The 12,652-nt window shown below is 44.3% G+C and overlaps 1 protein-coding gene across 5 annotated transcripts in view; it reads left to right on the forward strand.

Annotated features, from left to right (window-relative positions):
• The first annotated feature begins 5,385 nt into the window (after positions 1-5,385).
• The window catches only part of CPNE8 (copine 8), a 107,127-nt gene continuing 99,860 nt past the window's right edge, over positions 5,386-12,652 (forward strand). For all 5 annotated transcript variants that reach the window (XR_012629138.1, XM_074870024.1, XM_074870025.1 and 2 more), the window contains exon 1: positions 5,386-5,578. Coding sequence is in view for 4 of the 5 variants with exons in the window: in XM_074870024.1 (XP_074726125.1) it covers positions 5,439-5,578 (140 nt within the window). In the remaining variant the exon portion in view is untranslated. The remainder of the gene's footprint in view (positions 5,579-12,652) is intronic.

The raw sequence follows: 12,652 nt of genomic DNA on the forward strand, positions 1-12,652 counted from the left end.
TCTTGCAATAAATTGTATGCAGACAATCTTTTTGTCATCATCCTTGCTGTCACACTAAACACTCTTACTTTAGCAGCACCTCATATTGTTTGCTGCCATGAGGTAGTCATGAGTTGTCTTTCTAGAAAAATGGCTTTAAATAAATCCTTACATTTTTCTGGCAACCTGTCCAGAAATTAAATCGGTCTGGCCCATGGCTCAGTTGAAGGTTCATGAATAAGATTTCTTCACTCAAAAAGACCTAATCAGTTTGATTCCATGTGAAATCTGAACTGTAACCTGACTTCGCTGAGTGCTAAAAACTAGTACTAAACTAGTACTCCCAAGTCACATGCTTAGAACTTGAGATCCATGTTACATGCTTCATGCTGAGAGCCAGAAAAAGTGCTCAGTAGATCTAAAATTCCTCTGTTCATAAATGTAGAGACCTTACCATGTAGTACTAGGTGTAAGACATGAAATGGATTCCATGACACCTCCTGGATGACTCTGAGAGTGCTTCAGGCATCTTGCCATTTTGAAGAGCTCTTGAACAAACTGAGAACTGTGTCAGGAACTGTTGCTACTTAACCTGGAATAGCTATGCTGATCCTATGGAATAACACTTTCCTTAGGATGTGGAAGGAAAAAGACATATGGTTGTTCTGCTGATGACCTTTCTCTTCTGGCCTGGATCAAACTGGAAGAAAGTTTGAAATAATCCAGGAAACTTTATCTAGCGCTAAACGTGCTTTGATAGATAACATAGCCAGTTCTGGTGTAGATAAGTATAATATAGTGAGATGAGAGTATTTGTTAGACAGCTTTGTGTCTTTGGAGAGGGGAAGTGGTCTTTATACTTTGTGATTTTATTCTGCACAGAATCAGTAGAGAGGTATACAAACAAACACATTACTAACTTTGTCATGGTAGAGAAATGGTGAAATCATTAGCTATCTCTGCTCTGATGACTCACTAACTTCCTCATGCTTATGCCATGGTGACAAGGCGCTCTTTTCTCCTGCAGACAGCAAGAGTAGGTTTCAAAGGCTTTGAAACATAGGCCTAGATACTTTTTACTGAAAAATGTATTCTCCTTGACACCTGTGAGACTGCAGACATAAGCCCTTGAAAAACTCTTATTTAATCTCCTTGAAGGAGTGGAGATTTTTTCTTTATGTCTAGCCTCTGAGTCAGACATCTCCTTTAGACTTTACTATCACAAAAACGGAGCTTCATCGGTATTTGTGTGCTTTGAAAGCGGATTACAAAATCATGGAGTTACAGGAGATATATAGGAGATACTAGAAGAATAAAGGCACTAAACATATCCATCAGCACGTTGTATCACACATGGCTTTTAAAGCCTTTGGTCTGGATTCAGTCATGGTGCTTGCAGATGGTTCCAGTAATGATGGTGGTGCTGATGGTTCCACTTGCCCTAGCAAAAGCTAAACACCTTTTCTTTGGTCAATAGATTAAAACAATCAGCAGTAGCAAAGAAAGAGGAAGCTAAGTATAGTAACAAAAGGCAGGAAAGAAATAGATAACAATTCTCAGACTGCAGTGTGTATTTGGATATTGGCATTGTTTCAGTGCTCTCAGGAAGGACCAAGTTATGGCTAGGTTCACTCTGTTCTTCAGGATCTTGAAAGAAACAGTTTAACAGCAGCTAAGATAAAAAGATGGTGTTTGTCAGATGTTAATTAAGGGATTTACTGAACTTACTTGAGGAAGAAGCAGGGAATATGGTATGTTCATCACAAATTCAGACTTAGTAAGCAGTATTTTGGTTGTTACGGAAATGGTATTGTGTTATAGTCACAGTTGTTTTGTTCCAATAATGCTGAAGCTGACTTCTAATATCACTCCTATACTCATTCACATATTCTTTCACATCTACAGAAGAATAGATGTAATTTCCAGCTCCTTAACTTTCTACAGAATAGTTCGTGTTGTTTCGTGTGGGGGGTTTTTTTAGGAGTGCAAAGATTGAATCATAAAACTTCTTTTCTTGAGATGTCTAATTAATGATCTACAAGGCAGAAAGCTGAGGGGGTGGAGGGGAGTAATCAATGTTTGCATCCTGTGGCATTCAGGTTCAATTATACTGCTGAAACCTGGAAGCAGTGATGTTTTAAAGCAATCATTCAGTGTTACGCATTACAGCTATTCTGGAATCTGCAGTTTGTTCATAGTTTATGCTGTAATTACTGCAAGTATATCCCTCATTCCTTAAATTAGGTTGCACATATTGAAACAAGTTATGTAGATATCGGATAATTAGCAACAGCTGACAATAATAAACTAACAATCACAAAGCAAGGAAAATATGTCCTGCTTTCCACTGCAAAATTTTCACAGTCAATGATCTCATTCAACTGTCAGCATAGCACATACAAGACGCGGCCCTGATGTTTCTTTCACGCTGTAATCCGATAGCTATTTTGTACATAAATTCCAACTACTGTCCTAATACTTAGGCACTGTTCCAGTCTCCACAGCTCAGCGCCATTTAAGAATGAGCAAATAGAAGGTGCATCTCTGGAATTATAATAATGTATATTTAACCCCATTGGTGCATATCTTTCAACTATCCCTTGTTTTAGTTTTTAGTTTCTCTCTTTCCCATATAAATCACCCTCAGTGCTTGAGAACTATGTACTTATTCTAAGTCGAAACATTAGAAGACAAAATAGCTGTGCCTTTACAAACATGAGAGAAGATTGATATCTCCCCAGCAACACTGAAGACTTGAATTTCCTTAACTCCTCCATTATTTTCATAGGATGCTCTATTTACAGAATCACCACTAACCAACTATTTCCATTTTTCTAAGCAGAATAAAACACTGAGATCAGATAATATAAAAATGATCAAACCAAACCCCCGCTTAACCCAAAGCTGTGATCTAAAGTGGATTAGTAGGGAAGAATAAAAGATCATATCACACTTACATGATATACTTTTAAGTTACCCATGCCAATAGTTATTATAATAGTTATATAGTAATGTATGATAGTTATTATAATAACTATTCATGTCTTTTAAGTTACTCATGCCATGCCCTGTGGGATCCACTGATTATGTTTAGATTTTTGCAGTAGATTATAAAAGAGGGAGGAACGGTATTATAATGCTGAAAAAGAGTTTTAATTTTTTCTTTAAAACTGTTCTTTAGCTTTTAGTCATCCTATTTAGTACCCTATTTGTACTCAGCATTAGACTCTCAAAACACCAGTGGTCGTTCACCCATCCCTTGCCACTACTGGACAGAAAAAGAAAACTTTGAACTACATTTGCCTTTGGGTTTTTTTAGCAATTTCAGCTGTAAGCTTACTGGTTTGGCTGCCTGCAGACACACCTAGAATACTTGTGAAGGTACGTGGTTTCTTGGCTGTACCGAAAACTTCAAACAGGCTGGTTTAAGAGGAAATACTTTGGTGATACCTTATGAGAAATTGCTTTGTGTTCAACAACCGGACAATAGAAGGAAAAGAAAGGAAGGAGACTTTCAGGTGACACCTTCCTGAAAACAGAGGCAGAAGATGAGAAGTAGGGTTCAAGTTAAAAGTTTATGAATACAAATACCAGTGATATCTTCCTTGAGTTTCTGCCACTGAAGTTATGTTTCAGATGTGTGCTGTGCACAGGAAGTGTATGTCCTGCAAATAATACCATGTTACTGTCTTCTGTATTCTCACTGTTTAATCTGTCGGCTAGAAGCTAACCAGGTGTCCACATTCAAGTTCTCCATCCATCATTATTTTGATATACTACCTGAGATCATGCATGGAATTTGAATTACATCAACAAGAATTTAGAAATTAAATTTAAAAATGAGTGTATTCAAAGTTTGTGGCTTTAGAGTTGGATGTCTGTTACAAATGAACACATTAAACTTCTTAATTTCTATGTGTAAAACCATTAACAGCCAGAGGAGTAGAGAACTTCTGGACAGGATTTGGGGTGATCTCCTGTGATCTTTGACCTGTCCTACATACTGTGTGACTACAGACAGGGCATTTAATTTGCCAGTGCCTTACAAGGCCAGGTTGGACGGGGCTTTGAGCAACCTGGTCTAGTGGAAGGTGTCCCTGCCCATGGCAGGGGGGTTGGAACTAGATGATCTTTAAGGACCCTTCCAACCCAAACCATTTCATGAGTCTGTGCTTACCTTCCCATCTGTGGACGGATGGCAGCACTTTCATGTATCATCAAACTGACATGATGAGAAATGAATATTGGGGGCTCCTTAGATGCCATGACAATGTATACAAACTAAATACATGAGAAATAAGATGATGGAAGTTTTATTGTTACTGTGAATGGCTATGAACAGATTCAGGGCGACTAGATTAGCCATTTTAAAAAAAGTTTCTGTGCAAGTACACGAGACAGTGCAATTCCCATTTTTCAGCGTGTCAGTGCATGTAGTAACCAAGGTAAACCCGCGTCTTTTCCCTCAAGCCTCTTGCAGTAATAACTATCGCTCTCTTTACAAAGGCAATTACCACAAACGCCTGATCTGCCAGGTTTGTTTTTCCCTTCCCCGCGTTTGCGATCGCCCCGCGGACACGCCGCCGCTCCGGCTGCCCAACCCCTCCGCCCCGCGCGGCCCCTCTGCGGCGCCCCCTGGCGGCGCCGAGTCCGCCCGCCCAGCGGCGGAGCCACCGCGCCCGGTCCCTGCCCTGCCCTGCCCTGCCCTGCCGCACGGCGCTTCCCGGAACGGCCCCGGCCTTCGCTGCCCGCTGCCGCCTCCTCTGTGGCCCGGGAGAACGAGTCTGTCCCGCCGGGGGCCCGCGCGCGGCGTGCTGAAGTTTGGGACGTTCCCGGCCGGGGCGCGGCCCGCCCGCGCTCTCCCCAGCCGCCGGCTCCAGCGGAGGCCGGGAGTTGCTCGGGGCCCGCTCGCTCGCAAACAGGGAAGGAGCGAATTCCCCGGCTAACCTGCGGGACGGGACGGGACGGGACGGGACGGGAAGAGACCGGGGAGGCGCGGGAGCGAAGACGCCGGCGGCCGCCCCCAGCGAGCGTCCAGCGGGGCCCTTCCCCGCCCCACACCCGCCGGCGCCGCGCCCGCCCCGCGGCCGCTTCCTCCCCGGGGGGCTCCGGTGCGCGAGTGGGGCAGGGCGGCGGCGCGCGCTGCTGAGGAGCCCTCTCGCCGCCGCGTGCTCCTCGCGCGCCCGCCCCTCGCCCCGGCCGTCGGCCGCCCCGCGCGCCCCGGGCTGGGGCAGTCACGCGCGGCTCCCGCTTGCGGTGACGTCACCGCCCCGCTCCCCCAGCGGCGGCGGCAGCCCCGGGGCGGCGGTGCGGGCCGGGGCTCCGCGCCGCGGGCGGCGGCGTCGCGCTTGGAGGGCGGCTTAGCGCCGCCTCTTCCCCTCCCTCTCCGCCGGCCTCCCGCCCGCCCGCCTCCCTCGCTCCCTCCTGCCTCCCTCGCTCCCTCCTGCCTGCGCTGCCCCATGTTCGGGCTGGAGAAGCCGGCGGGGCAGCAGGAGCCGGGCAGGAGCGGTGGGTTTCCGAACATGGCGTCCGTGGGGGATTTTAACGTGCTCAGCTCCAGCATCCCGGCCACCAAGGTGGAGCTCTCCGTGTCCTGCAGGTACGGCAGCAGCTCGGGGCCGCTCTGCCCGCTCGCCCCGCGGCGTCGGAGGGGGCAGGCAGGGGAGCGGGCTGCCCCGCGCCGTGTGCCGGGGCGTGTCGGAGGAGAAGCGGCCGCGGCCGGGCGCGGGGCTGCGCTCCACATGCCCGGCGCCGTGCGAGGCGCTTTCCCTCCTCTCCTCGCAGAGCGGGGCGAGCACCGGGAAGTTGTCAGTCCTCAGGCTCGGGCAGCGCCGGGGAGCAGCCAGGGGCCGGCTGCCGGCCCGCGGGGCGGGCCCGCGGCAGGGGAGCTGCCGGCGGACCCCGGGGGAGAAGCGCCGACTCCCGCAGCGGCCGCGGGCAGCGGTCGGCTTGGCCGAAACGGGCCGCTGCTGCCGCCCCAGATGCCGCCGGTGGCTCTCGGGGCGCGGGGCGGCCGGCCGGGGCAGCGGCAGTCGCGTCGCGGGGCGCGCAGGGCGTTTCCTCCGGCGCGTTTAACTTCGGGAGCTGTCCCGAGTGCCGCGGGTGGGGACGGGGGGAGCGCACGGCCGGAATAACCCCTTCGTGGGTTGTTCAGGGCTCTCTTGCAAAACTGTTACGAAACCGGGCGTGTTACCCTGTCACGTTTTACCGTAACACTGCTGCCGGTAAATCAAAAAAATGCCCACCCGAAACGCAAAACCTAGCCTATGTTCCTGGACGTTTATTTGGCCATGGTTTGTTTATCGGTGTTTCAAAAATCCTGCTGTTTCCTTTGAGCACAGAGAATTTCGTGTTAGAGGTCTAAAATTATTTTTATTTGTGGGCTTTTACATTCATATCTTCATTCACGTTCCGCGGCTTCCTGAAGTATTCCCTAGTAGTTGTAGAGCAGTGGTTCCTTTCACCAGCGGAGTTGGCAGCTTCTAGTGGATAATTTGAACTGTTAGTGTTGTTTCCTGATGGGAAATGAGACAAAGTTTGTGCTACAGTCCGTTGCTCCATTTTCTAATGTAAGCTGGTCGGGAGTTGCTGCTAACACTACTTCTCCGAGGACAGAATGGCAATGCTCTAAACTTAAACTGTCAGACCACTCCCTCTCTTAGTAAATAAAATATGATTTGATGTTTTACCAAGGGTGCATTTCGAAAGAAGGCTGAGACGATGAGAAATAGAGTAAGAGCGAATTTACAATACTGAAGCAGTCGCTAGGCTGACATATGAACACCCTGATGTACTTACTGCCTGTCTCTGCAAAGTTCACTGGGAACAACTACAGACAACTCTGATCCCATGAAGGACATGCTGCTATGTGTAAAAACAATCCAGGACCTTTAGTATTACTTTTTGATTCTTATATTCAAATAACCTGTCACATTGCAGATGTCAGAACATTTATGCTGGATTTGACCCAGTTGACTCAAAATGGGAGTTTCTTTCATTCCAGGTATTGTCTGTACCTGCAATGTTTTCTTCAAACGTTAGTTTTGTAGTGATTTGAGAATCTGTCAGTCCTGAAGAAATGTAGGTATGTAACACAGTCAGTCAGTTCTGACCTTAGTTACCTTACTTGTAAGTAATTTCAGTATATAGTTTATAGTGTTAATTTCTCTGTAGGTATCCTCAAAAGCCATGTCTGTTTTGTTAAAACTGCTTTTTTTTTTCTTGTTCAAAAAAATGGCCTCCCATCCTGATATGTCTCAGTGTCAAGTGCAGAAGGATGGGAATTTCCATGGTGATTCCTTTCTTCTTTATGTGCTGGAATGACAGTTTTTGATTACAAAATCTTGCTTCAAAATTGAGTGTAAAATGAATGTCATTGGGGCAGAGATTAATGATTAACACATGTTTATGATTCATCTGTAAACACATTCATTGGCTAAAGCTCTCAAAAAGTAGTGTTAAATGAAATTGTGAAATACAGCAAGAACAAACTGCAAAGTTCAGAGAATGCTGAAAAATCTGTAATAATTAGCAGTTGTGTATTCCTTAATAACTGGAGCAATGCTTTTAAAATAGTTTGGGTCATGAGATTAGTTTTCCCTTGATGCCTGAAGAGTTGTAGAACCAATTTGGTCGCTATACTACATCAACAATTATCAGCTGATAACTATTCTTTCTTTCTAGATTTTTTCTTTTTTTGCTTGTTTTCATTATAGGAAATATGGGAACTTCTTCCAATTTGTACAGGTGGTGTAACTTGGTGGTCAGTGAAGCAGTGCAAGCTGTTTGTGCCACAAAATAAATTTCTGATTGTAGATAATATTTTGTTGTCTCTTTTTTCCCTTTCTTTCTTCTTATTCAGTAAGGATACAGCTTCTGTTCACTTAGCTTTTTATTCTGTATGGTTTATCTGTCAGCACTTCCCAAGTTAATTTGCCCTGCATGCCCATACGGTCAATGTTATCGAATTAGCCAGGTTCCAGTACTCTGCAGATGGCATTGCGCTACTTCTTATTCTACAAGCCAGCCTGTTTTAGCTTCAGGGGCACATCAGGTAGCCTTTAGGAGAAGCGCATCTCGTAGAATGAGAAATTGTCTATGAAAATATAAAATCCAGACATGTTTTGGATATCAGGTGATGTTCTTTCTGGGGTTTCTTTATGACTAAAAACTTTTCATATGATTCCCATGGCTTATTGAATGCCAGCATTGTCTGTAGTTTTACAAATGCTAGAAAAGCAAGGAGTGAATTTAATTATTTCTAGTTATTACTACTCGGTGCCTACCAAATGATTCACAATTCCTTTCTGACTCTTGTAAGATACGCATTTCCAAACCTCCAAGATTTTTTTTAATCAGGAATCTCTATTATTTGGCTCAATAGCCAGATCTAATGTGGCAGGACAACTTAAAAGTGTCATCCCAGAGAATCCTCTGGTGTTGGTACTAGTCCACTATTGTCTGGATCAATTGTTGTAGTAGCCATGTACCTCTGTGCCCCGTAGCTCCCTTCATCACATGCCCCGAAGGGCATCCATGGTCTGATGAAAACTTCACTGTCACCTGCTATGTGATCTTTCTTTGTTGCGGCCTGGCATAATTTTGGACGATTGTCATGTGGTGAAGGATCAGGACCTTGGCCCTCCAGTTGGTTGCTCTTTATCTTTTAATCCACTACTGTTTTCCAGCCCAAAGGTTCAACTTCTTCTGAAGGGGTATTTGCGCTGCATACTGATTATAGGTCTGTGCCTAGACTTAAATCTTCACTTACCAGCCGTAAACTTGTGTAAACTTGTGGCCCTATGTGAGCTTGAGGTAAGCTTCAGGCCATGTGTCTGTCATCCTGTATCTCCCTCTCTGATGATATTCTTCACTGATTCCAATCTAGTTAAATCTTCAGAAAACTTCATATTCTGTTCCCGTCCTCCCTATTATCAGTGCAGTTACTATCTTGTTGACTGAATTAGCATATTTAGTGCTGAGAACACAAGTAGATGATGATTATCACATATCTTGAAGTTTGTGCTGTGTGTGAACATACAAAATTAAACATAGTTCAATGGGCTCTCAAGTTTTTAATTTTTTGTTGTGATCTATGGTGATTTATGCTCCTCGTGGTTACTGTGTGGACCAGCCTAGGTTTTTTCTCGTATTCTCGTGATTGAGCCACAGCCTTTATGAAACTTGTATCTTACAAGAAAGGCCAAGATTTTCACTATGCCTCATGTTAATGTTTATTTACTTACTGAATGAGTAGTTATCAATCAGAATTATCTTCTTGAGAGTAACTTTTTAATATCTATAGGAAATTGAAGCTGTAGTTTGATCACTTTATGACCTCTAGTAGTGTATCAAAGGTGACATGGTTATCTGAAAGATGGTAAAAGTGTTGTAAAATATTGACACAGTACAGGGTCACTTTGCTAATTCAGAAAGTTTGTTATGATAGTATTGCTCTGCTAGGCTTTATGCTCAGTTAGGCAGTCGGTCCTCATTGTCCTGGGTTTATGCTGGATAGTCTCTACACTGGCTGTATTCCCACACCAGGCATAATGTGCATAAAGGCCGCATAAACTCCTTATCATGGTTAATTCAACAGAAGTACAATTGGTTGCCCATGCCTGGTTTGGATCAGTTCTATGCCACTTCACAATTTGTACAGAAATCTAATATTAATGAATGGGCTAAATGGAATTAAGCAACTCCTATTCTCAGTAATGAAGATAATTTAATTTCAAGTTTCTTGCACAGAGGAACAAAACGTACTACTTCAGAATTTTTGCCTTTCCTTCTGATTGGAGTTTGAAAGTCTTAACCAGCCATTTCCTGTTGGCTGCGGTACCCAGAAGTGTGTTATATCTTTGATTGTCCTAGGCATTGATTTCTGGCAAGATCACTTGTCTCCAGACACTGTACTTATCTCCTGATTATTTTGAAATATTAATCATTAATGCATTAATTGTATGCATTCCTGGTAGCCTACATGGTTTGGTTTTCACCTATGTGTCTATACTGTTTGAACTTTAAGCATGCAGCCATGTGACTTCTAGAATTTAAAGCAGATCTGTTGCCCTGTAAATTCAGTCTTGTGATTGCTAGGGACAGGACCCAGGTTTCACACTAATGGTGCAAGTCTCAGGACTTGTCAGGTTTTGTCTAAACTTGTCTTTGCCTACATGGAACTTTGGGTTTGCTCAGCTGCAAACCCAAACAGTTTTTTTTTCTAATGACCCTTTAGCTACCGCTTAGTTAGTTTCACTTTGGCCTGTCTTTGTGTCATTGTGTGGTATAACTTTATTCCTTTCTACACACAGTAGTAGCGAGTAGTTATTCTGTGTATAATGATGTATTTGTGATCTTCAAAGAACAGGATAGAGCATTGATGTGGTGTGATAGCAGAGGCCTTACATGTGGAGACACAGGATGCAGGGTGGAGGAGCAGGAACAGAAGCTGAAAAGAAGGGGCTCAAGATGCCACTGGGGACCCCAGTGCTGTAAAGAGGTCACCAGTGGTTGATAAAGACGTGCAGGCTGGGAGCTGTGCAAAACCAAAAGAGCTGAAAGAGCAAGTCCCAAGTAGTTGTGATACATGCTATATACAGTAATTGTGGATGTAAAATGGAGTTGCAGGCCACTGAAGCAAGAGTGAGATGTAAGAGCATGTTGGAAAAATAGCCCAGGTGGGGATCCTCAGAGTGGGGAGGAATAAGCCATCAACATTATACTCCTTCTGAGACCAGCTGCTCCACCCCTGCCACCACTGTAAACTTCATGCCTCTCCCCAGACAGGATGTAGGACACTGATGGATGGCTCACTGTAACACCCTTCTGCAGCTGAAGCCAACAATCTTAGGCCTCAGAAGGGTGGTATAAAGGAAAGTCTGACAGCAGGAAAAGGGCTAGGTTCTAGGAAGTGTGTAACAACTTTGAATGTATTATTGTGAAGACTTTCTGTAGTAGTATTATTTTCCTCATTTTCTTTCTTTCTCTGCCGATCTAAGCAGTGCCTCACCCACCACCATCCCTGCAATGCCTGAGAAAGGATGAGGAGTATTACATTGATTTACTTTGTAAATAACTTCTTCGATATATACCTTTTAAAGAGTTGTTTCAGAAAAACTGTGTAGAAGCAATCTGTATGTTTTATTGTTATACATTAATGAAACACTGTATTAACTATACATTCCTAAAGAAATCAGGTCTAAAATAGGACAGCATATCCATGGATTTGGGTGGACTGCGTGAAAGTACCTGGAAAGGACTGGTGAATTCACACTAGATTGACTAGGTCTTTTGACCACCAGCAATCCTTAGTGCCATCCCCAAGGATAAGTCACTGGTAGCTCAGAGCCAGAGACTGTTTACCTGCCCAGCCTTAGAAACATAAATGTAGATGGTTCATTCTGTTGGTTTCACATAATAATTGGGTTGATACTGAAGCAGAGTTCAACCAATTTGTGATATTCCTAAATGGAATTTTTTAATTTAAACTGGAACGGTCCAAGATTGTATTCAGGTCTGCTTCATCTGCAAGAGTAATCTTTTCATAATCCAGTACTTCCTGTCTGTTTCCACAGAATTCCTGCAAAATTACTGCTATGTTTAAATAAAACTTGGCAATTCCTTTGGGTTTTTTTAACCCTCAGGAGTAGTCAGCAGTTTTAATAGAGGTTTTATCCTAAAACTGTTTGCATACATCTAGCCAGAGAAAACTTTCTGTGGGTTGTCATAAAACTCATGGAAGCACTGCTGGTCTAACCCTTCTTATCGCTTCTCCCTTTCTTTTTCCCTTAAGAGAATGGCTTCTGAACCAATATACGTTTAAATTGACAGTGAAAGTTACTGGGAGGCTGAAAATTATTTCTTCATCTTCTTGTGAACAAGAAGAGTCAATTACTTCTGCAAAGGTTATAAAGAGGTATCGTGGATGTTTTCTTAAGCTTGCATATCAGAGATATGTTTGCTTTCTTCCCAGTCCTCCTAGTGCCCCAAAGAGTGGAGATAATCTGAACAGAAGCAAAGAGGTTGTCCTAATTGCCTCTTAGTCAGGAGAACCACCATTTTCTCACCTGTGAGCCTTTCCAAAGAGAACCAGTTATTTGTACAAGAAGATAAAATTCTGAGAAATTGTCTAATCTGCTTTTAGGGCCAAGGCATTTTGAATCTAGTGATCTGGAGGCTAATAGCTTGCTTTTTATTGTGTTCTGACAGAATACAGAAGGAGAAAGTAAATAGCCAGGGAAGGATCACTACTTAAGCTTAGCACTACAACTGAAAAGTTGTTTGTGAAATTACTCTGCAAGAAGTCTCATTTTCAAACTGGCAGCCTGTCACAAGTGGGGTCTCCCAGGGATCGATATTGGGCCCAACACTGTTTAATGTCTTCATAAGTGATCTGGAAGATGGGATCAAGTGTACCCTGATGAAATTTGCTGATGATACCAACCTGAGTGGGGAAGTGGACACTTTGGAAGGGAGAGCCACCCTGCAGGAGGACCTGGATAGGCTGGAGGAGTGGGCTAACAAGAACCTTATGGAGTTCAGTAAGGACAAGTGTAAGATCTTGCACCTGGGAGAACATAATCCGGGAGTGCAGCACAGGCTGGGGTCTACCTGGCTGGGGAGCAGCTCTGTGGAAAGTGACCTGGGGATCCTGATGGACTACAAGCTCAAT

The sequence above is a fragment of the Strix uralensis genome, chromosome 5, assembly GCF_047716275.1.
Source record: "Strix uralensis isolate ZFMK-TIS-50842 chromosome 5, bStrUra1, whole genome shotgun sequence".
In the NCBI taxonomy this organism is placed as follows: Eukaryota; Metazoa; Chordata; class Aves; order Strigiformes; family Strigidae; genus Strix; species Strix uralensis.